A 20,160-nucleotide genomic window follows, 5' to 3' on the forward strand; every position below is an offset into this window, starting at 1 on the left:
GGTTCAGTCTTTAACATTTAAATGACTGACCAAGGTAGAGCTGAACATAAGAACAGCCCTGCTGGATCAGGCCCAAGGCCCATCTAGTCTAGCGTCCTGTTTCGCACAGTGGCCCACCAGATGCCACTGGAAGCCACAGGCAGGAGTTGAGGGCATGTCCTCTCTCCTGCTGTTCCTCCCCTGCAACTAGTACTCAGAGGCATCCTGCCTTTGTGGCTGGAGGTGGCCTATAGCCCTCTGACTAGTAGCCATTGATAGACCTCTCCTCCATAAAGTTATCCAAACCCTTCTTAAAGCCATCCAGTTTGTTGGCTGTCACCACGTCTTGTGGCAGTCACAGAGAATTCCACAAGTTGATTATACATTGTGTGAAAAAGTACTTCCATTTACATTCTGGGTTTCTTAAGTACATAAGAAGAGTCCTGTTGGAACAGACCAAAGGTCCAGCTACTCTACCATTCTGTTTGCAATGGTGGCCACCAGATGACTCTGGGAAACCCACAATCACAGTTTGCCCACCTCTGCTGCTGCCCTACCAGAAACTGGTATTCAGTTTGCTGGAGGACAACATCAGGAAAGTCTATTGGCTACCCTCAAGATTGATGAGGTTGGTTAAAGGATGAAATAAGTAGAGATGTACAGGAGCTGGGGGAGGAGGGAACAAAAAATCTCAACTTTACCACTGGCACAAACTGCTGGAGAGCCATAAGCCTTCTCATTTCCAATCCCAACACTCAGCAGCCCAAAGGGGGAGCTGGGATGTTCTACCGTGTGGACCACATATCTGTGTCCCAAGCTGTGTGCAGCCCAGGAGTATTCAGTGCCAGGAACCAGGCTCCATTGGAGCTTGCTGAGTGGTCTCTTATCCAAGGTGATCCCAGTAGTCTCAGAGGTTTTGGCAACGATCAGTGCATAGTTTTCAAAGTGTTCATGCCCATAGATGTAGTAGGCTTGACAGTAGCTAGAGATGTCCGGGATAGCCATGAAGAAAGGATCATATCTGAGGTTTCCATGAGTACCACCATCACTGAAGAAGGTGACTTGGATGCCAGAACTCGCTGAGAGGGACAGGGCAGTTGTGCCTTGAATGCCGTATAGCACCGCACGGGCGGCAGACAAATCCCGGCTGCTCTTGCTTTGTCCAGTCTGAGAATTGACGTGAGTCCTTTGGGAAGTGGAAACATACACAATGTCATACTCCATATTAAAGGGTAAAGATGGAATGATGAAGTTGGACCCCCAGCTGGAAACAGGCAAAAGCTGCTCAGAAACATGATCACACTGGACTTGTCTAGAGACACAAGTGTGTCCGCTGTAGACAGCCACTGGCTTCTGGGAGACTATTTTAGTGCCAGAGAGGTCCATTTGGCTTTGCAGCTGCACAGCTTGATAAGGTCTAAGTGCAATGGTGACTGAGCTTCCTCGGAGGTATGCTTTCCCCTGGAATGTAACAGGCCCTTTTAGGTGGACCTCAACTGATGTGGGTTCTTCCCAGGCTACAATGGCGACTTCTCTGTAGCGATCTGTACCCACAGTTGGAGTGATGACATAATACTCGGTCCCTAAACTTGTAACAGGATAGACAATTGTTGTGTCAGCTGTGTGGGATTTGTAGTTAAGAGAGAGGATGGAGATATCCTTGTCAGCCCGGACAATGAGGGTGTTGTCAAATATACCACTTCCAACCATCTCTGCTTCTGGTGGGATTTTTATGGACAACGTTTCACCAGCATTCACATTGACCACTACCCTCAGTGCAGGTCGCTTCATGGAGACTGTGATGGATGTGGCAGGAGCATAGCCTGTGATGAACAGTTTGAGATCCCCCTGGAACATTCGTGGCAAGCCGTTCTGCATGAAAGCAGTGACAAATTCTCTCCCCAAAGGGCTTGAAGAAACAGTGACTGGGAGCATGTTGAGCATCACCCAAGCAGGACCACTCAAAATCCCTAAATAGGAAAAAAGGAAGTTTTAGAGAAAGCAGAATAAATTTTGCAGGCCATAGGATACTATTCAAGTGAGTTGCCTGTTTCCTATAGGTGTGGTGGGAAAGTGTGGGGAATACCACCAGCCAGTAACATGTTAGCTTGGCTTCCCAAAATTTGTCATGGCAAGTCATATGCAGAAAGTTATCATCTGTTCTCTCTAAGTCAATCCTAATTAAATTTAAAGGCAGATTAGATTGTTTGTTTGACAATCAGGTTAAAAGAGGAAGTTTGTGGGAGTGGTGTTGCCACTTTGGCTCAGAGAATATAGGATGGTGACCATCCTAGATGATCAGATGACCAGAAAGAAACCGAAGTGGAATGCAATGTATAGGGCAGGGGCAGGCAATGCTGGGGTTATACACAGCCATTATAAATTGTGGCTGGGTTATGATGGGAGTAGTAGTTGAACAACAGCTGCCTGGAATGCAAAAGGTTGCCTATCCCTAGTATAGAGGGTTGGGCCAGCATTCATTTTGCTGGTATGCATGACTGTCATCTTGGCTACAAAGTTAGAAGGAAGCCAGGATTGCACAGTGGCTGAAAAAATTAACTGTGGGTGCACTTTTGAGCCATCTTTGTATTTGCTCCTAGGTTCCAATCCTTGCTTCAAACATAGAGTTTTCTGATTGGTCTTGAACCCAGCATTCTCTCTCTTAGCCTGACCTCCATTGTAAAAATGTCGAGAGGTTAACTTTGAACAAAGGCATATATTGTAAATTTGGTATTAGCTTTTTGGAATAAGGTGGGAAAGAAATCTTAGCAACATTTTTGGCGGTCCTGGTTCAGCTAAAGGCATACATGGGGATAGGCAGAAATGTATTTTTAGAAGTCTTTTACACTTCCTGGCAACTGTCCATACCTCCCTAGAGAGACTTGACTGCTTCACAGGTGGGTGTCCGGGTTGTCAGCATGTGACAAGATGAATGACCCAAGCTGATGGGTAATTTTGGCACATGGTGAAAATCATTGATGACATTATTGACCATCATTATAGGCATCTTCATATGCATATTATTTATTTATTTGAATTGATTTATATAAAGCCCTTCCAAAGATGGCTCAGGGCAGTTTACCTTAAAATCAGAAATACATAACAATTAAAATAAAACATCCAGTTAAAAGCAGATTAAGCATAGCTCAATGCTCAGAGAGTGAGGAAGGAAGGAAGGAAGGAAGGAAGGAAGGAAATGTGCAGGAACTTTGAAGGGTTTCATGAATGTTTGCCAGCAATACAATGAAGGCCAGAATAAGGATATTCAGAAGCCCCCTATAAATTCTCATATCCTAGTGGAAACCTATTTGATTTTCCTTGTCTGTTCTAAGATGTTTCTGCTTTGGAGAAACTCTGAAATCAGGGGTGGCCCATGGGGCACAGACCCCCAATTAATTGCTCGGAGCCTTGAATCTCAGCAGCCACCTCCCCTCCAGAATGGAGGTGCAGTGGTGGAGGCATCTGCACAGAGTAGGAGAGAGAGCTCCTACCCTCATCTAGCTCTCTGCTGCTTCTACCTTCATGGATGCTGCTGATATGGAAATGTTTAATACACGCTCATCAATAACCAATAAGTGTAAAGTTTGCTTCAGGCTTCTAACAGCAATGTTGTATGTTGGGGGAGATATCTTGTTTGTTTATGGCCAGAAAGCCTGAACAAGATTGTTAAAGAATGTAAGGTCATTCTCTCTCGCTGCCAAGAGATAGCAAAATACCAGAGCCTAACAAGAGTCATTGTATGTAGCCAAGAGCATGAGACAATTCTCCACTCAGCAGCAGAAGAAACATTTCCTAGCACCTGAAGATACCAGAAGATACCGATAAGGAATAGGGAGGGTGGGTAGGCCAGACAGTGACTCATGTCCAAAGCTCGTTGATTTGTGAAACTGATCTGGCAAGTGTCTTGTATATCCTCAGACAGGATTCTTGGGACTGTTGCCAGCACTGGGAGAAAAAAAAACATTGACTGTATTCACAGGGGCCCAAAGTGTGAAAGTGTGTCTCTTGTCCAATTATACTCCCTCTTTTACACCCTTCGTAGAGACCAATAAATATCAGTGATTCCACTGTAGACTTACCCCATAGTACACACAACTTGGCCCAGGGACTGATCATCTGCGTGCTTGGTAGCATATTAAGAGAGGCTGCAAAATAAGGGTTAAGATTAGGTTGGAATACTGGGTCCTTCCAACAAGACAGCCGCCCACCCGGCATTTCACAGATGAAAACAGTGGCATGTTTTCATTACGCAAGTTGTCAGCTCAAAAACCTGTGTTTGTGAACAAGAGGATCAAGTTCAGCTAAGGTCTGTGTGATGCAGAAGTTGCCATCCTTCAGAGGCTTGTGAGTAAATCCTATTAAAGCCAGTGGGACTTCCCCACATAAGTGTATGTGAGTGTCTGCAGCTTCTTAGCAACCTAGATAATGTTTTGCAGAGTGCAAATCTATAAAACACTTTTGTTGCACACAATCTCACATCCTCTAATACAGTTTATGATGCCCACAGAATGATTTTGTACATGTGGAGATGCTTCACACCTATCTGAGAGTGTGATGCCCATCCAAAATCATCCCGCCTTCTAATTTGCCCGAATCTGTTTGTGAATGTATATCGGTTTCTATGTCTGGTGATAAGGCTGGGCTGAATTCTGCTTTTCAAAGTCATTTGAAGATGCATTTCCAAAAAAAGAATCCAATATGTATCCTAGAATTTCAGACTCCCTTTTCAAAGCCTTCTCAAGTTTCCTCATCATTTAAAACATGAGGTTTTAAAGGATTTTATTTGTGAGAAGTCTTTAGCCATAGGCATAGCAGCAGTAATGTGAGGATCTTAGCATGTTGAATCCATCCCATTATTGACAGGGGTGAATCCAGCCTTTTCCATACTTGTGTTCCAGATGTACACTAACTCATCCCATATTTGAATACTTATCATTTATTTGAGCAGGGCCATTGTTCACTGGTAAAGAACCTGCTTTGCACGGAGGTTCATTCCCTGACATCTCCAAGAAGGACTAAGAAAGAGCCCTGTCTGAAACTCTGGAGAGCAGCTCCCAGTTGATGTAGATGTGTAGAACTCACTGATAGGATTTCCCAGTGTTCTGACTCAATATGAGAAAGCTACTTATGTTTGTACACACATCTGCTGGGATAAGAGCTAATCTCTCCTGCTTTTGTTGGTTAAATGGAATGCTATTGTATTCTTGGCAACTTTGGGTAACCCACAGGGCTAGATCCAGTCAACCATAAGAGTAGTCCTAAATGTGAATGGAGCTCCATTTCCCCTCCTTCCCTGTGAGGTGCCAGACCCATAAAGGAATCAAAGGCCTCTTTACACCCCTCATTTCCTCATGCAGCCCTTCACAAGCATGAGTGCTACAAAGAACCATGAACACCAAATAGATAATGCTGAGACATCACCAGCGATAGATGATCACAGCTCATTCACTCATTCACTCCAATTCGAATCCTTTCCTAGAATGTAATGAGTCACAATCTGGACAAATGTTGAAACACTCATAAGACTAGTTGAGCATGCCAGAAGGTTAGCTCATGTTGGCTTCTTCAACATGGAAAAGATGGATGGGATAGATGCTTGTCTGACTGGTAGGGATGTGCACACATTGATTTTTTATTTGATTTGTGCCAAATAAATCACCCCTGATTTGTTTTTTATCCAAATCTACCCCCTCCAAATCACCCCAGATTTGATTTGTATTTGCTTTGCTTTGGATTTGGACTGATTCAGACCACTTAACAAGGTCCTAGGGGCACCAAATCTGGTTGGTGGGTAGGTCCCCATGGGTGCCACCTACCACCCAAATTTCAAGGCAGTGGGACACTTGGTTGATTTTTAAGGTGTTTTTTTTTTCGTTTTTACTGATTTTGAACATTTCCCCCACAGGAAACAATGGGGATTCAAAGTTGCCATATTTGAACCCTAAAACAGGTCTCCAGCTTTCATTTAAAAAAAAAAAAAGCTAAGATCTAGCCCTTGTAGAAATGGAGTTATGGAGCAAAATGTGCAGTCATTGTTTTTCAAGTATTTGGATTTTTTTTGTGTCTAATAACTTTTCCTCATAATTAATCCCCATGAGGATTCATTAGATGCCTTCATTTCTTCTGTTCATTTTGTCTATCATTGGGCAGTGCCAACTGTCAACTTCCATGTGTCAAGTACCGCCCGCCCCCACACTGGGGTACTCAGTTTATTTATTTATTTTAGGTATTATTGAAGTGTTTAGATTCTTTGGTGTCTTCATTACACACCTTCATTTCTTCTGTTCATTTTGACCCCACTGCTTTGCAGGTGGGGTGGGGAATTAGTGGCATCCCATGTTCCAACTACCCCGCAACCCACAAGCCACTGGGTACTCAGTTTATATTTTAGGAATTTTTGAGGTTAGACTCTTTGGTGTGCAATGAATCCTCATAGGGATTCATTATGAGGAAAGGTTATTAGACACCAAAGAGCGTAAACACTTGGAAAAAAATCCTAGAACATAAACTAAGTAGTACCCCACTGCCTTGCTGGTGGGAGTGGGGTGTAGCTGGCACACGGCAGTTGACAGCTGGCACTGTCAAAAAGACAGTCAAAATGAATAGGCAAAATGAAGGTAATGAATCCTCATGGGGATTCCCTGATAAATTTATTACAACTCATTTTGCTTCTCTTGAAATGCCTCCGATGCTTTCCCCAAACAGGAATTTCCACATTTTGTAAATCCCAGCTTTTCTCAGACTTGTCTAATGGCCTGGAGAATTGCTTTATCAAACCCCCAATTCCCAACAGAATATCCAGTTCCAATGTGGATCAACTTGACATCCACACATATGTGTTTTCCTTTGCGTTCCAGGTAGGGATATGCAAACCAACCCATTGTGGAGAACATTTGCTGGTCTTACAGAAACACATTGTGCTGTCCTTGAAATCCCTCAGATGGTTTGTTCAAACAGGAACCTTGTGCATGAGAAGCTGTGGAGGCTTGAGGTGTCCCAGCAATTCAAACTTTAGGCACGTATGGCAAATTGTGGAGAGCAAGGTGGGATGTAATTAAATAATGCATCAGCATGAGGGCAGGGCTTCTAAAGACACTTAAGGGCATTGTTTTGGGGTTCTCCTCATTTTGGGCTTCTCTCTCATTTCCATAGTCATACCCACTCCCATGCTATCCTTTATTTCTCCTCTCTGCATGGGGCTGCTTCCCTCTTCTCCTTCAGCTCTCCTTGTTTAGCAAGGGCTTTCCTGAAGCTCATGATTGGCTTTCCTGGAAGCAGCCCCACTGATTCAGCAAAGCAGGGGCAGCCCATTCATGAGGCAAGGTAAGGCAGTTGCTTCAGATGGCACATTATTATTGCCTCAGATGGCACATTATTGGGGCACCAGATGGGTAGTGAGATTCCCGCTCCACCCACCACCACCAGAGGCGCTCTTACCCCTGGACTTCAGGGCCAGAGTCCAGGGCCTCCACACCCCCTGGAGGCTCCCAAATCCTCTTTAGTCTGTCCTGACTGGTGTGGTTTGTGCCCACAAGAACCTACATGTTAAAAAAATTATGCTTGACTTGACCTCCAAAGGCCTTTAGGTCCAGGCTTCAAAATTACCTAGGTGAACCTTTGCCTACCACACACATACTGCTGTCATTAGGATAGCTCTTTGGGATTGATCTGACCCCATGCAAACCTGGCAAGGAATATGCGGAGACATTCCTTGTGAATTCCATGCAAAGTTTGCCCACTCAGGACAAAGTTTGCCCACTGCCAGTGGCAGCACCAAGAATAAAACCTGAGTGGGCACAGCAAGGGCAAAACACATTTATGGGTGGACAAACTGAGTGTCCCACATATTAGATTTCTGAAACAGAAATGGAGGGGGTGTGGGAGAAGCCACTTGTCTGGGTGGGCACTTGCCCTCCCATGCCCCCCAGAGTCGCCCTTGCTCACTATAGCTTAATGTCTCATATCTATCCCTGTTGAATTTTGGATCCTGACATATAGCTATTGAGATCATAGAAGCTTTGCCAGGGAAAATATGGAAGTCCAGAACTACAAGAGGTTAATGTGGACTTGTTCTCATTTCTCAAAACTGCACATTGGCATTCTTCAATATTGAATAAAATCAAATCCATTGTTTTCCATATGGAACTGAAATGAGTCCCTTACAATGTTTAATGGAGAGAACAACAGTACTTGTTGAAATTCTAGATCTTGTGTAACAAGGGGCAAGATAGAGTTTCTTACCTTCCATCCCCTTGAATTTTCAAAATGTTGGAGTGGAGAATAGAAGAGATGGTGCCGCTTTATTCCTCCCTCTGAATATTTCCCTTTCGATGACTTTCTTTTATATAGGAATCAAGCGCCAGTTCCAGGAACTCTCAGGCAAAGCGCCCATAATCTCCACTGGGGTGGTGGTTTTTGTTTTGTTTTTTACCAAAAAGGATCCAAATTAATCTGGGGTGTGAAGATATCACGTAACTTTGGATCTGGGTTCCCTGGACCAGCCCTTATGGGGATGTGTCTTCTGATTGTGAAATATTTGGCCATTGGAAGGCCAATGGTGATTAATCAGAACAAATTATTGACTTATTCTGGCACTCCTGAAAACCAACCATCACTTGCTCACAGCCGACACTGTGTTTAGCCATTGAAATTATTATTGCAGCTGAAGATAAAATAATTTATTGGGTGTCAGGGCAGAGACATAGTTAGCAAGTCTGGTGCAATGATGAAACCCCCAAAGGGTTACCAGACACAGCACAATACAGATCTGATGCTTAAACTAGGTCTCCCATTCCAAACCAGAAGAACAGAGATTTCTGTGAGATGCTTCCCAAAAGGCAAGTGTGGAGGCCAAATTTCGTGTGTGTGTGTGTCTGTGTCTGTGTATGTGTGTGAAAGAAGGTTCAGGATTATTCTGGATTGTACCCCTGAGTAGTAGTCTGAGGCCTATGTTGATCCCTGAAGGCCTAAGAGTCAGAATGGATTTCTTCATCATTGTTTATAAGAAAGGGAGTGGAACCAGATGGTGCCCAGAGGGAACAAGATAACTAGGAAATACTAAACTTTTTTTTGCCGTAACAGAACAATTTAGAAAACTCTTGGAAATGAAAGGAAACTGTGAGCAAAGGGAATAAATGAGAGATGGGAGAACACAGATATTTGAGGGACATTATATGGAAGTTCTGTGACAGAAAAAAAAGTGGAGATTTCCAGTTCCAAGCAGCAGCTGCAGGAGCAGAGGGGCCCTACTATTTCCTCCCAGGAAATAGTAGGTGCTGTAAACCGAGAGCATATAGCACTGGACTAGATGAGTCAATGCTGGTTTCATTAAGAAGGTAGATCCATATGTCCTGTCCTTCTAGGAGGAGATCACTTCTCTGTGCTATCTGCCATTCTGTTATGCACACTCCTCACTTCCACAAGCAGAGAGAAATTCCAGGGGTTGTAGCCCTGGAACTTCCTCTGGAGGAGAGATCAGTGAAAGCTTAGGCTGTGTTTGTATTTGGTTCCTTTACCAAGTGGGAGTTTGGCGAATATAGTCATCACAGCTGTCAGTCTTTTTTTTTTTTTTGGTCTTACATATGGGAGATTGAGACCAATTATGAGGGGGAACAATCATACAGACAGAGTGATATCATCTTGGAAGAGTTTCCAAAAGAGTTTTTATTGGTTTTAGGAAGAAGAAACATAATTTCATTGATAATCAGAGTATAATTGATAGGAGGCTGAGTAACATCTGTGACATTAGAGAATACTTTACAGAGAAGATCTGTGCTCCAGATTTTAGGTATGAAAACTTCCTACCACGGGAGTGACACCAGGATTCCACCCTGGCTCAGATGGATTTTAAACATAACTGGAAGAGAAAAGGGTGAAAAAATAATTATAAGCCTGTACATACCACAGTCAGAGCCCATAGCACTTCCTCAGGTAGCATTGACTTTAGAACACAGTGGCTCAGGTTCTGGTAGTATTAACCCCTGAGTGTATGAATTTAGTCGCTCAGCTTTAAGCACCTAGTGCACAGTCAGATGCTACTCTCTGTTTCTATAAAGCAATGAAAGTGCCTGTCTTATCTTGTGCCCTCCTTTGGCAAGGCAGTTCAAAGAACCACTCACCATCTAGAGAAGTCCTTGGCTTCCCAGGCATGAATGACCTCATCCAGGTTTCCTGCTTCCTTCCCATTGGGCAGCGTTAGGTCATCTGCAGCATTCCCATTGAAGTTTCCACAGGAAGCACACAGTTTTCCTTTCAGGCTTTTCTCGACTTGCACCTTGACTTCCCCTTGGGGTCTGAAGAGAACTTGTACTGCAGAGGCCAAATCGATCACAACTCCATCTTGAGTGACACTTATAGATACATCATCAAAGGCCTTTGCTGGGAGCTGCACCTGATACCCATTTATCTGAAATGGAGAAATTGGGAGGGAGAAAAGTCTCACACTGGTGTTGTGTAGAGGAGAAAAGATTCAGAGACAGTTTGCATATTCCCCCTGCTGGAAGAGATAGGAAAGTTTCATTTCCTTGTGCTTCTTCATTCCCCAGTGACAGGGGATGGCTGTTGCTATCATTCCCTCACTGTGAGCTGTCTGGCTGTTCATTGACAGACGGTCCCTGATTTCTCCCTTCTCGAGTTGTCTGTTTATAAAATCTCTTCAAGGGACTCTCATAGGAAGGAATTCTATTATTTTTAACTGTTGCACAGGACTTAGCAAATTAGGTGCATCATCATCATCATCATCATCACTTTCTGGGTAAGAAACATATGTCATATATATTCGGTAGCAAACCTGAAAACATTTTAAATAATGATGATCATAAGTGTCAAGCATAAGTGGCAAGCACAACAGAATTATGGGACCAAATCTTGGTTTTTGGAGCTTAGAAGGGGAGGAAGCTGGCCGTACCACAGAGTGGAGCAACTGCCTGGCAAGGCAGTGGAATATGAGAGGGGAAAGACAAATAACCCACTGGAGACTCTACAAAACCATGGGCCAGGCTAGATGGATGATGATGATGAGATGCTAGTCCAAGCCTCTATTAGACAGCATGTGGGGCCAAGGGTGCATTTTAATCACTAGGCCTGATCTTGATGACAACTCTCTAGGTCTCTGGAAAGCTTTGTATATTTCTGCACTACCCCTGTCTTCTCAGCATTCATTTTCAGCTGGCCTTTGTAGAATGGGTGTGTGAGTTCCTCCTCTTAATCAAGGGTTCCATCCACTCTGTCTTTGGCCCTTACCCAAGTCTCTCTGTTCTTTTTCACAGTGATCAGAGCTCCTTGGAAGAACACATGGAGTGTCGACACAGATGCCAAATCCCCGGCACTGCATTTCTGGGTAACTGCTATGATTCTGAACCAAGAAGGGTCTTCCTCATTGCAAAGCGAGACCACCTCATAGGCGCCATTGTGTGGGATTTCCCCAGAGGTGCCATCAAAAGTGGTCAGCCGTGCGCCAGGGGTGAGCAAACACTCTCCTTTCTTCTTCATGCAAGCGCGCACACCATTATTGAGGGCACATATTTCTCCTTCCCGACAGCTGGTGTCCTTACAGATGAGCTGGCCCAAAGCTTGACAGGTGCAAGTCTTCATGCAGCCCTCTAAGACAACACTTTCTCCTATCTGTGAGAATTGCAGCAAAGAACAAAAAAGAATACATTAAAATGCAAACATTTTGCTAATTGATGGTAAGGTAAAGAACATCTCACCATTATACCCTGCAACGTCTCAAGGAAAAATAAAATATTGTGTGTCTTTTTGTTTAAGAAGGATTCGTGGTTCTTCTGTCCATCTGAGTAGAGTCTGAGAAATAACAAGAGCAAGAGCTTTAAAATAAAATGCAGTAGTGTAGGGAAGCTGGCAGTGGCCCGTGTGCGGCCGCTGCTGCAGCCCCCTCACCCCGCCCCCCTGCATGTGATGACAGATGCAGGGGCCTGGCTAGCCAAGCCCCCAAGTCTGATGTCAGACATGGGGGCGTGTTCTCCCTCCCAAATAGGGCCGCGTGGCCCCATTTAGAAGGGAGATCAGCCTGCGCTGCGTTGGGCAGCGTGGGCCAGAGTGACTCTCCCTGCCTTAAAGGCAAGAAGAGCCTTTCCAGACTTGCTGCCAATGCAGCGTGGGCCGATTTCAGTTCCAAATGGGGCTGCACGGGCCCATTTGGGACCAAAATAAGGCCACCCGCATCTGACGTGAGACGCAGGGGGCGTGTCTGGGGCTGCGCTCACGGCCTGATTGGTGGCGGCCCAGGTTCTTTGAACCCGTTCGTCCAATGGTGGCTCCGCCCCTGATAAAATGTTCTTTGAACCCGTTCGTCCAATGGTGGCTCCGCCCCTGATACAATATATGTAATGATGGGCTCCAGCTCAAACCAATTTGGAATTGTAATCTGCTAAAAACTGAATAGTTTTGAGGGTACCATTGGTAACCTAGAGACTTTACCTCAGCCTGTGTCATTCCCAGCTTTGATGGAATCCACCTTAGCACTCAAAATACATGTTGCCTAACAGAGGCAAGGGTGGCAGCCATGGCAGAGAGGGTCCTATCTAGGTAAGGAGAGTCCCTCTTTGATGCTCTCATGATTGTATGTTGCCTGTAAACATTCTTCCACCATGCCTGGATACCTCAGATGTATGGGGTGATCTCTTCAGCCTGCACCATTCCCAACCTGGTCTGGACTTTCTCAGCAACTTCCATTTTTGCATTACTTACTAGAGGTGGGAGTAGTTAGTTTTAAGGGTTGGAGTAAGCTGCAGGAAGGCCTCGAGGTTCTAATCACTTCATTGAGAGCATTATGGCACATGGAAGTCTCCAAACCTGACTGCCGGTATGGGTCAGGCTCCCCCTTGCTATCGCAAGTGAGTCATCTAATGATGCAGAGCTAATGGGGTGTGCTGAAGGAAGTGCTAAGATTGCTGCCAACAATGCCATCAGCAGCAGTGCAAGTCCTAGAAATGATTCCAACCTTTTTGACCCCTTTTCAGCAGCAGCAGCAGCAGCTTGTACAGGCAGAGTGGAGGGGGTGGTAAACTTTCCCACTCTCCTCTCCCTGCTCTAGCTGCCTTGTTCTGCCTCACCTCCTTTGCCACCATGTAATCCCCAGATGCTCATTTGCCTGGTTCTCAAATCCAGGTGAATGAGCAGCCCACAGACCTGGGGTTAATATGGTGGCAAGGAAGGAGAGGCAAAATGAGATGCAAAACTTTGGTGTATTTATCAGAGAGAAATCAGTTAATATAAAACTCATCAGAATTATTTGGGTATCTAAAAACAAGAGCAATATATCTAGAATGCAAATCATGAGAATGGGGTATTCAAGGTAGGGAGAGGAGAGTTGGAGCAAGTCACACCTGCAGCTTAGGAACACAGGAAGCTGCCATATACTGAGTCAGACCATTGGTCTATCTAGCTCAGTATTATCTTCACAGACTGGCAGCGACTTCTCCAAGGTTGCAGGCAGGAGTCTCTCTCAGCCCTATCTTGGAGATGCTGCCAGGGAGGGAACTTGGAACCTAGATGCTCTTCCCAGAGCAGCTCCATCCCCTGAGGGGAATATCTTACAGTGCTCACACTTCTAGCCTCCCATTCATACGTAACCAGGGCAGACCCTGCTTAGCTAAGGGGGCAAGTCATGCTTGCTACCACAAGACCAGCTCTCCACTCCTCTAGAGAGGAGAGTTGTTTATCAGCACTGCCCACTCTGCCCCTATGGGCAACATGCACTGAGTGGTATAAAATGCTCTGTAGGCAAATCAGAACACAATCCAGATCCACCTTTCTACTAATAACCACGTGCTCATCACAAGGGAAGAAGTGGACTTCAAGTGGGGCATTGTGGAGAAACATACATGCAGAATGTGTTGTGGGGAGACAGAGGGAGAGTGAGTGAGCAGAGGTTGTCATGGAAACCACATGGAATGTTCAGAGAGGGATTTAAATATTGACAGATGGTGACAGTTTGAAGCAGTTAGCAGTTGGGAGTTGAATGTAGATGGAGAGAGGTTCTGTGTGGTGACTGAAAAGGGAACTTGTTCAGGTTTTGTGAGAGTTCTTGGTCAGTGGATATACAGAGACTGAATAGCCAGTGGTGCACTGGTGCAGTACTCTGGGAGTCTGGAGTAATAAGCCTGAGGAGGAATCCTATGAGAGAAAAACTCCTGATAAAACAGACTAAAAGGTCTGGACATCAGAACGTACATCAAGTCCCTCAGGGGTTAAAATACATCTGTCCTGAGTTGTTTAACATCCCTAAGAACTACATTTGAAAGAAAATAAAAAACACTCAGAGTCTGACTTACAGTATTTGGCAACATTGCAGTGAAATTGGTGTGTCTTGCTTTGCAGAGATCTTTATTTCAATGTCTTGTAAATAATAAACTTGTTTTTATTTGTTTCTACACTTTAAGCTTTGTTTTTATGCACTGAACAGTGGCGTAGGGAGGTCAGCCCCCTGCCCACTGTTAGCAAGCAAAACCACGCCCTTTAAGTCTGACATCAGGTGCAGGGGGCGTGGCCTGGGCATGAGTCACGGCCCCTGAGTGCAGCGGCCCGGGTTCTTTGAACCTGTTTGTGCAATGGTGCCTCTGTCCCGGCACTGAACATACATGCCTATCCTGCGCTCATGAGGCTACATGACCAAAGAGTTAATTACTGAGAAATTACTGAGTTTATTAATTACATAATAAACAATCATATGGTGGCAGCAAAAGAAAGTAATAATTTAATATAAAACAAATCACCTCTCTGGACTTAGGAGGGGCATCAGGGTGGGTTCCTGTTGTGCTCAACACAATCTGAGGGAAAACCCTCTTCATAAGGGAACAAGTAAAGGGAAGAAGTGGGCTTTAAGTGGGGCATGCAGTGGGATGCAATGCTTCTTATAAGACACAGTGCATGTGACTCTCAAGTTCAACATCATGGTAATTCCAGTTAGATGACGATGATTTGTGTTGTAAATAGGCACAATTCAGTTATGACTGCTACACTTACCTTGATATACCGCCCATCATAAATGCAGCCACAATTCTCCATTGCCACGCAACTGGCACCATCAAACAGGTAGCCGTTGTCACACTGGCAGCCCTCAAAGCACTTTTTCGTGCATTGCCTTGAAGTGGACAAGCTGCTGCAGGTGAAATCACAACTCCTTGAGCACAACTCATAATGGCTGTGGGAGGGACATGAGAGTGCTGAAAATAAAGGGAGGAGACTGTCAAAAGTAGGCATAACCATCCAGGGATGGAGCACAAATTAAACATTCTGAACTTATAGGGACCCTCACCCCCCCCTTCCTGCAGAAGATGAATCTGAAGATTACTGTGCCAACTTACAGCAGAAGGTGTCTGTTCTCCAGGCTCCAATTGTAGCTCCAGCAGCTTGGCACGCAGCCACATATGCCTGAATGCTCTGACAGAGGGTCTCTCCTGCACCATTGGACACACACATGTCATACAGGCAATGGCTGAAGTATTCAAGAGGGTCCACCAATGAGTGACAGCCCTTAAAAGGGCCTGATTTGGCTAGGATCATCCCACAGGAAGTCACGGGCTGGTACGGAGCTGTCTTGGTTGTATCACAGACAGGACATTTCTTGCCACAGCCATCGGAACAACTGACACCAGGAACAGGAACCTTCCAAGACATCCCAAACTCATCCACAATCTGGGTGCTTTTTCCATTGGGCAGAGTGAAGTCATCAGTGCTGTCACCATTGAAATTACCACACAGGCCATTCATGTGTCCCCAATAGGTGCTGGGGACAGACACCAAGACGTAAGCAGAGGCATCATAAAGGACTTTGAGGCCAAAGTCAGATTGGACGATGATGTTGTTCCCTTCCTGGTTGACCCAGAGTTTCCTGTCGTTTGTACTCATGGGCAATGTGAAGACTTCTCCATTCACCTGTAGGAACAAAAACAAAGAACTTGACTATGGATGCATTTTCTGATTAGATCCATGTATATGTTCAAAGTACATGTGGCCACAACCACAGGGTAAGCCAGAAACCTCTTGAAAGAGAGTAAAATGAGGGAACTCACCTTGACCTTCCATTTCATTGCCCTCTCAATGACAGCGGTATAGCCATGAAAAGATATCACAACCATCTTTGTCAGGGAAAGCCCATTCTCCACTAGCACAGAGAATTTTTCCAGCTGAGAATCTGCTTTCTTGAGTTCAGCCAAAGTGTAAGTGCACGTACCCTGGAAGTCATAGTCCTGTCTATCAAATGTCAAGTAGTGGGAGCCTCTGGATACAGTGCATTTTCCACAGCCCACAGCATGGCAGCCTTGGACTCCATTCTGTACCCGGCATTCCTCATGGGCTCTACAGGAGATCTTTTGGCATTCAACAACTCTATTGTCTGTACAACTGCATCGTTTCTGACAGGAGGCACCAGGATAGAAAACCTCTCCCTTCTTGTAATACTTGTCCTGGTGCACACAGCCACACTCCCCAATAGGAACACACTGGTCCCCACTGAGGAGAAACCCAGTATTGCAGTAGCATCCTTCTCTGCAAGATACCTCACAATCACGTGGAGCTGAGAGGCCATGGCAAGTGGCAGGGCAGCCATTTCCACAGATATCATAGTGGGAATTAGATGAGCAGGTAGGGCCTGGAAGAGAGGGCAGAATGTTATAGCATGTGGAGAAATCCAAGGTAACATTCACGTTATTACAGAGGAATTACGTTTTGTCATGTTGCACCTGAAAGTGCTGAATAAATATGCATAGATGTAGCAATGCATGTAGATGTAGCACCATTTGCCATGTCCAGAACGGATGGCTTAAGAAAAATATGGTAGCCTTTGAAATCTCAATGTCATGTTTTTCCCTGCTTCTCTATTACAGAATATACTTGAAAACATTTGTTTGCCATATTTTAGGTTATTTTCTATGCCAAGTAAAAGAGGAATGTGAATGATTTTGGGCATGATAATTTGCTACATTTTCAAATATTCTAGTTCATGCTGAAGATCAGATGTGGGAGCGGAAATAATTCAAAATGTCCAATTTCAGAAGGCTGTGAATTAAAAGGGGATGCAATTTTTTCACCTCATGTGCATTAACATTGACATGCCCTTGCTCAGTGGTTCCCTGCATAACTGCTCTAAAGCAGATCCACTTACTGCAGAAGGAGTCTGATCTCCATTTTTCAACTGGAATGCCCAAGGCCTGGCAATCTGCCACGTAGTTGCTGATGGCATCACAAGGAATGTCACGCCGACCATGGTACTGGCAGGTGTCGAAGACGCAGTCATCAAACAAGCGTGTTGGATTGATGGTCTTATGGCATTCTCTGAATGGCCCATCCTTCTTGATGAGGATCCCACAGTACTGGTCACCCTTGTAGGTTTGTATCTTTGCTTCCTCACATACTGGGCAATCATTAGTGCAACCTGCTGAACATCCAGGCACCTCAGCCACCTTCCAGCTTTCTGCAAATTGAGCTATGCTGGCTGCTTGTTTACCATCTTTCATGACCAAGTCATCATTGGGGTTTGAGTTGTAGCTGCCGCAGAGGCCACAAATAGCATTGGTGTATGTACTGGGCACAATGATCTTGGCATAACTGTACCAGTCAAAGGTTACTGTCAGGTCAAAATTGGTCTTGATGAAGGTTCGAACCCCACTGATGTAAACCTTTATTTTGTCTTCCAAGTAGAAAGGCAGGTTCACAAAGACGTCATTAACCTGGAATGTGATTGAACAGGAACAGTCACTATTCATCTCAACAATGCAGAAAATGTGTGTAGAGATCTATATACATTTGCTTCCTTTTCTATGTATACATGTATCTTGGTTTTTAAAGCACTATTAGTGATACCTTGAGACATTCAACAAATATGAACACATCTGAAACCTCACATCTGACTCTTCCCAAATAAATGTGGAATGGGCTGTAGAATGTACTCCTGGCAGAAATGTGTAGTTTGTGCTCATTGTTGGCCTTCAAAAGAGCCCTAAATATTCGTTTGGTCTGGCCTTCCAAGGTTTTAAATTGTTCTTGAATGTTTTTAATTGGTTTTAAATGGTTTCAAACTCTCTTTAAATTTGTTTTATATTGTTTTGTTTTAAATGGTTGTTCGTTTTTGTTGCTGTACACCACCTAGAGCCTTTGGATAGGGTGGTATAGAAATGCAACAAGCAAGCAAGCAAGCAAACAGACAAACAAACAAAAAAAATAAAATGTGATTTTGAAAAGACTTAGGAATAGATAGTTGCTGTTTTTGTGTGGCCATGCGAATGCCACATTCTTTTTCTGCAGTCTCCTAGGGCTCCACTATGACTCCTAGGTTGTTTTTGGTTTTTTTGCTGTTACCCTGTTTCTTCCCTATCCCAAGAGCCTCAGCCTCAAGAGGGGGTTTACATCACCCACTGCCACCTTCTTCCTGGATTCATCTCCTTAGCCATGCTCCTCTCTGGGTTTGAGGTTGCCCTTCCAGCCAGTTCTGCCTTCTCCTCAGCATTGTCTGGCCCTCCCTGAAATCCCATCCCCATAAGCCTTCACAGTGGCTGATTGGCTCCTGGCAGCTCCAATGCAGTGCCCTGTTTCAATGTTGGGTGGCAGAAATGGGCTGGCTTGCACGACTGCCTGACTATCACTCTTCCCTGAAAGTGGTGACATTTTCCCTGATGCCAATACTGATACTGGAGGAAACCATGGATCTTCCCTTTTGGATGGGGGGAGGCAAGGCATCTCTTTGGATGATTGACCACTATAGCCCCAACACTATTTTAGTATTAAGATGATCCATAAAGCAATTCTAAAATGTCTGCATATAGATTTGCTGAGGTTATCACTAGTGCCTTTGAGAACTATATGGTGAATGTCTGCATTCACAGGAAATCCAGACCCCTATTATAACAAATTATGCAAACAATGTACCACAGCAGTATAGGCCCAAGTAGACCTTTTGTAGGGAGCCATTAATTAAAACTCAAGTCCCAGCAGGTCATAAACTGGTAACCTGAAGGCAGCCTGTGTTCTGTCACTCATCTCTGACCCAAAGAGGATGATCCAATCAGAGGAGAGAGAAGCTGCCTTGTACCAATAGACCAGACTGCATCAGGGTGATACATGCTCAACACAACACACCATCAGTATTCTTCGTAGGTGCTTTTAGTTTACATGCTGAAGATCTTCTTGTTATTCAATAGACCCCGGGGTTCCAGATCTGTGAGGCCCCAGTGCCACAGCCAGCCCTCCAAAGGGTACTGCAGCAAGACACAGTACTCCATCACACCACACACACCAGTTTTGTCTGTGTTATTACCTGCACCCGACGAGGATGCTCCTGGCTCACTGTTATGGTTATGTTGTAGACCACCACTGTCACCACTTTGGTGAAAGAGATCTTTGTGTTTCCTCGGTGGTTGTTCTGCACATTGACAGTGAAAGGCTTGAGGGTTGGGTCTTCAGAGCACAGTCCAGCTAACTGATAGATGCAGGTGCCCATGAAATCATATTTCTTCCCATCAAAAGTGGTGTAATGAGGGTCGCCAGCTGCTGTGCAGGTAGCTTTGCTGATGGGATAACAATCCCGGACTCCATTGACCACAGCACACCTCTCTTTGTCTTTACAGCCAGCCTTCTTGCACACCACCATGCCCAGGGTAGGATCACACTTGCAGCGAGAGCCGCAAATCTTGTCGGCCCAGAATTCCTCCTTGGGCTTGTAGTAGAAGCCGTTGTAGGTGCAGCCACAACTTCCTATAGGCACACACTTGTCCACGCTGAGGACAAAGCCATCATTGCACTGGCAGGTTTCCAGGCATGGCTCTTTGCAGGCTGCTGGAGCGGTGCGATCAGAACAGCTGGCTGGGCAGGCATTTCCACAGGCCTCATAGTGGCTGTTTTCAGGGCATGGCAAGGCTGGAAGTGGGAGAGGACAGAAGAGCAGCAAACATTTAACAAGAAAACAAACAAATGGATCATAGAACAAATCAATCCAGAATTTTCACTCGAGGCACAAATGACTAGCCTCAAGCTATCATACTTTGGACACATTATGCAAAGACCCAGCTCCTTTGAGAAGTCCATAATGCTGGGGAAAGTTGAAGGAAAGGAGAGGATGACCAGCAGCAAGGTGGATGGACTCGATTACCACAACAATGAATGCACCACTGAGAGACCTTAAAGGCCAAGCTGAAGACAGATCATCCTAGAGAGAATCTATCTATG

The 20,160-nt window shown here is 44.9% G+C and overlaps 2 protein-coding genes across 2 annotated transcripts in view; both read right to left on the reverse strand.

The window, feature by feature from the left end:
- Positions 1-8,288, reverse strand: part of LOC128332814 (IgGFc-binding protein-like) — a 28,694-nt gene extending 20,406 nt beyond the window's left edge. The window contains exons 1-3 of the mRNA XM_053267575.1: positions 8,221-8,288; positions 4,059-4,124; positions 681-1,949 (exon numbers count right to left, since the gene is read on the reverse strand). Of these exons, the coding sequence (XP_053123550.1) occupies positions 681-1,949; positions 4,059-4,124; positions 8,221-8,227 (1,342 nt within the window). The 5' untranslated portion in view covers positions 8,228-8,288. The remainder of the gene's footprint in view (positions 1-680; positions 1,950-4,058; positions 4,125-8,220) is intronic.
- Positions 8,289-9,624: 1,336 nt separating this feature from the next.
- LOC128332815 (IgGFc-binding protein-like) overlaps positions 9,625-20,160 on the reverse strand; it is a 34,523-nt gene continuing 23,987 nt past the window's right edge. The window contains exons 12-19 of the mRNA XM_053267576.1: positions 19,253-19,851; positions 17,105-17,669; positions 16,014-16,591; positions 15,306-15,876; positions 14,965-15,164; positions 11,221-11,601; positions 10,098-10,384; positions 9,625-9,835 (exon numbers count right to left, since the gene is read on the reverse strand). Coding sequence (XP_053123551.1) covers positions 9,826-9,835; positions 10,098-10,384; positions 11,221-11,601; positions 14,965-15,164; positions 15,306-15,876; positions 16,014-16,591; positions 17,105-17,669; positions 19,253-19,851 — 3,191 coding nt within the window. The 3' untranslated portion in view covers positions 9,625-9,825. The remainder of the gene's footprint in view (positions 9,836-10,097; positions 10,385-11,220; positions 11,602-14,964; positions 15,165-15,305; positions 15,877-16,013; positions 16,592-17,104; positions 17,670-19,252; positions 19,852-20,160) is intronic.

The sequence above is a fragment of the Hemicordylus capensis genome, chromosome 7 (assembly GCF_027244095.1).
Source record: "Hemicordylus capensis ecotype Gifberg chromosome 7, rHemCap1.1.pri, whole genome shotgun sequence".
Taxonomy (NCBI): domain Eukaryota; kingdom Metazoa; phylum Chordata; class Lepidosauria; order Squamata; family Cordylidae; genus Hemicordylus; species Hemicordylus capensis.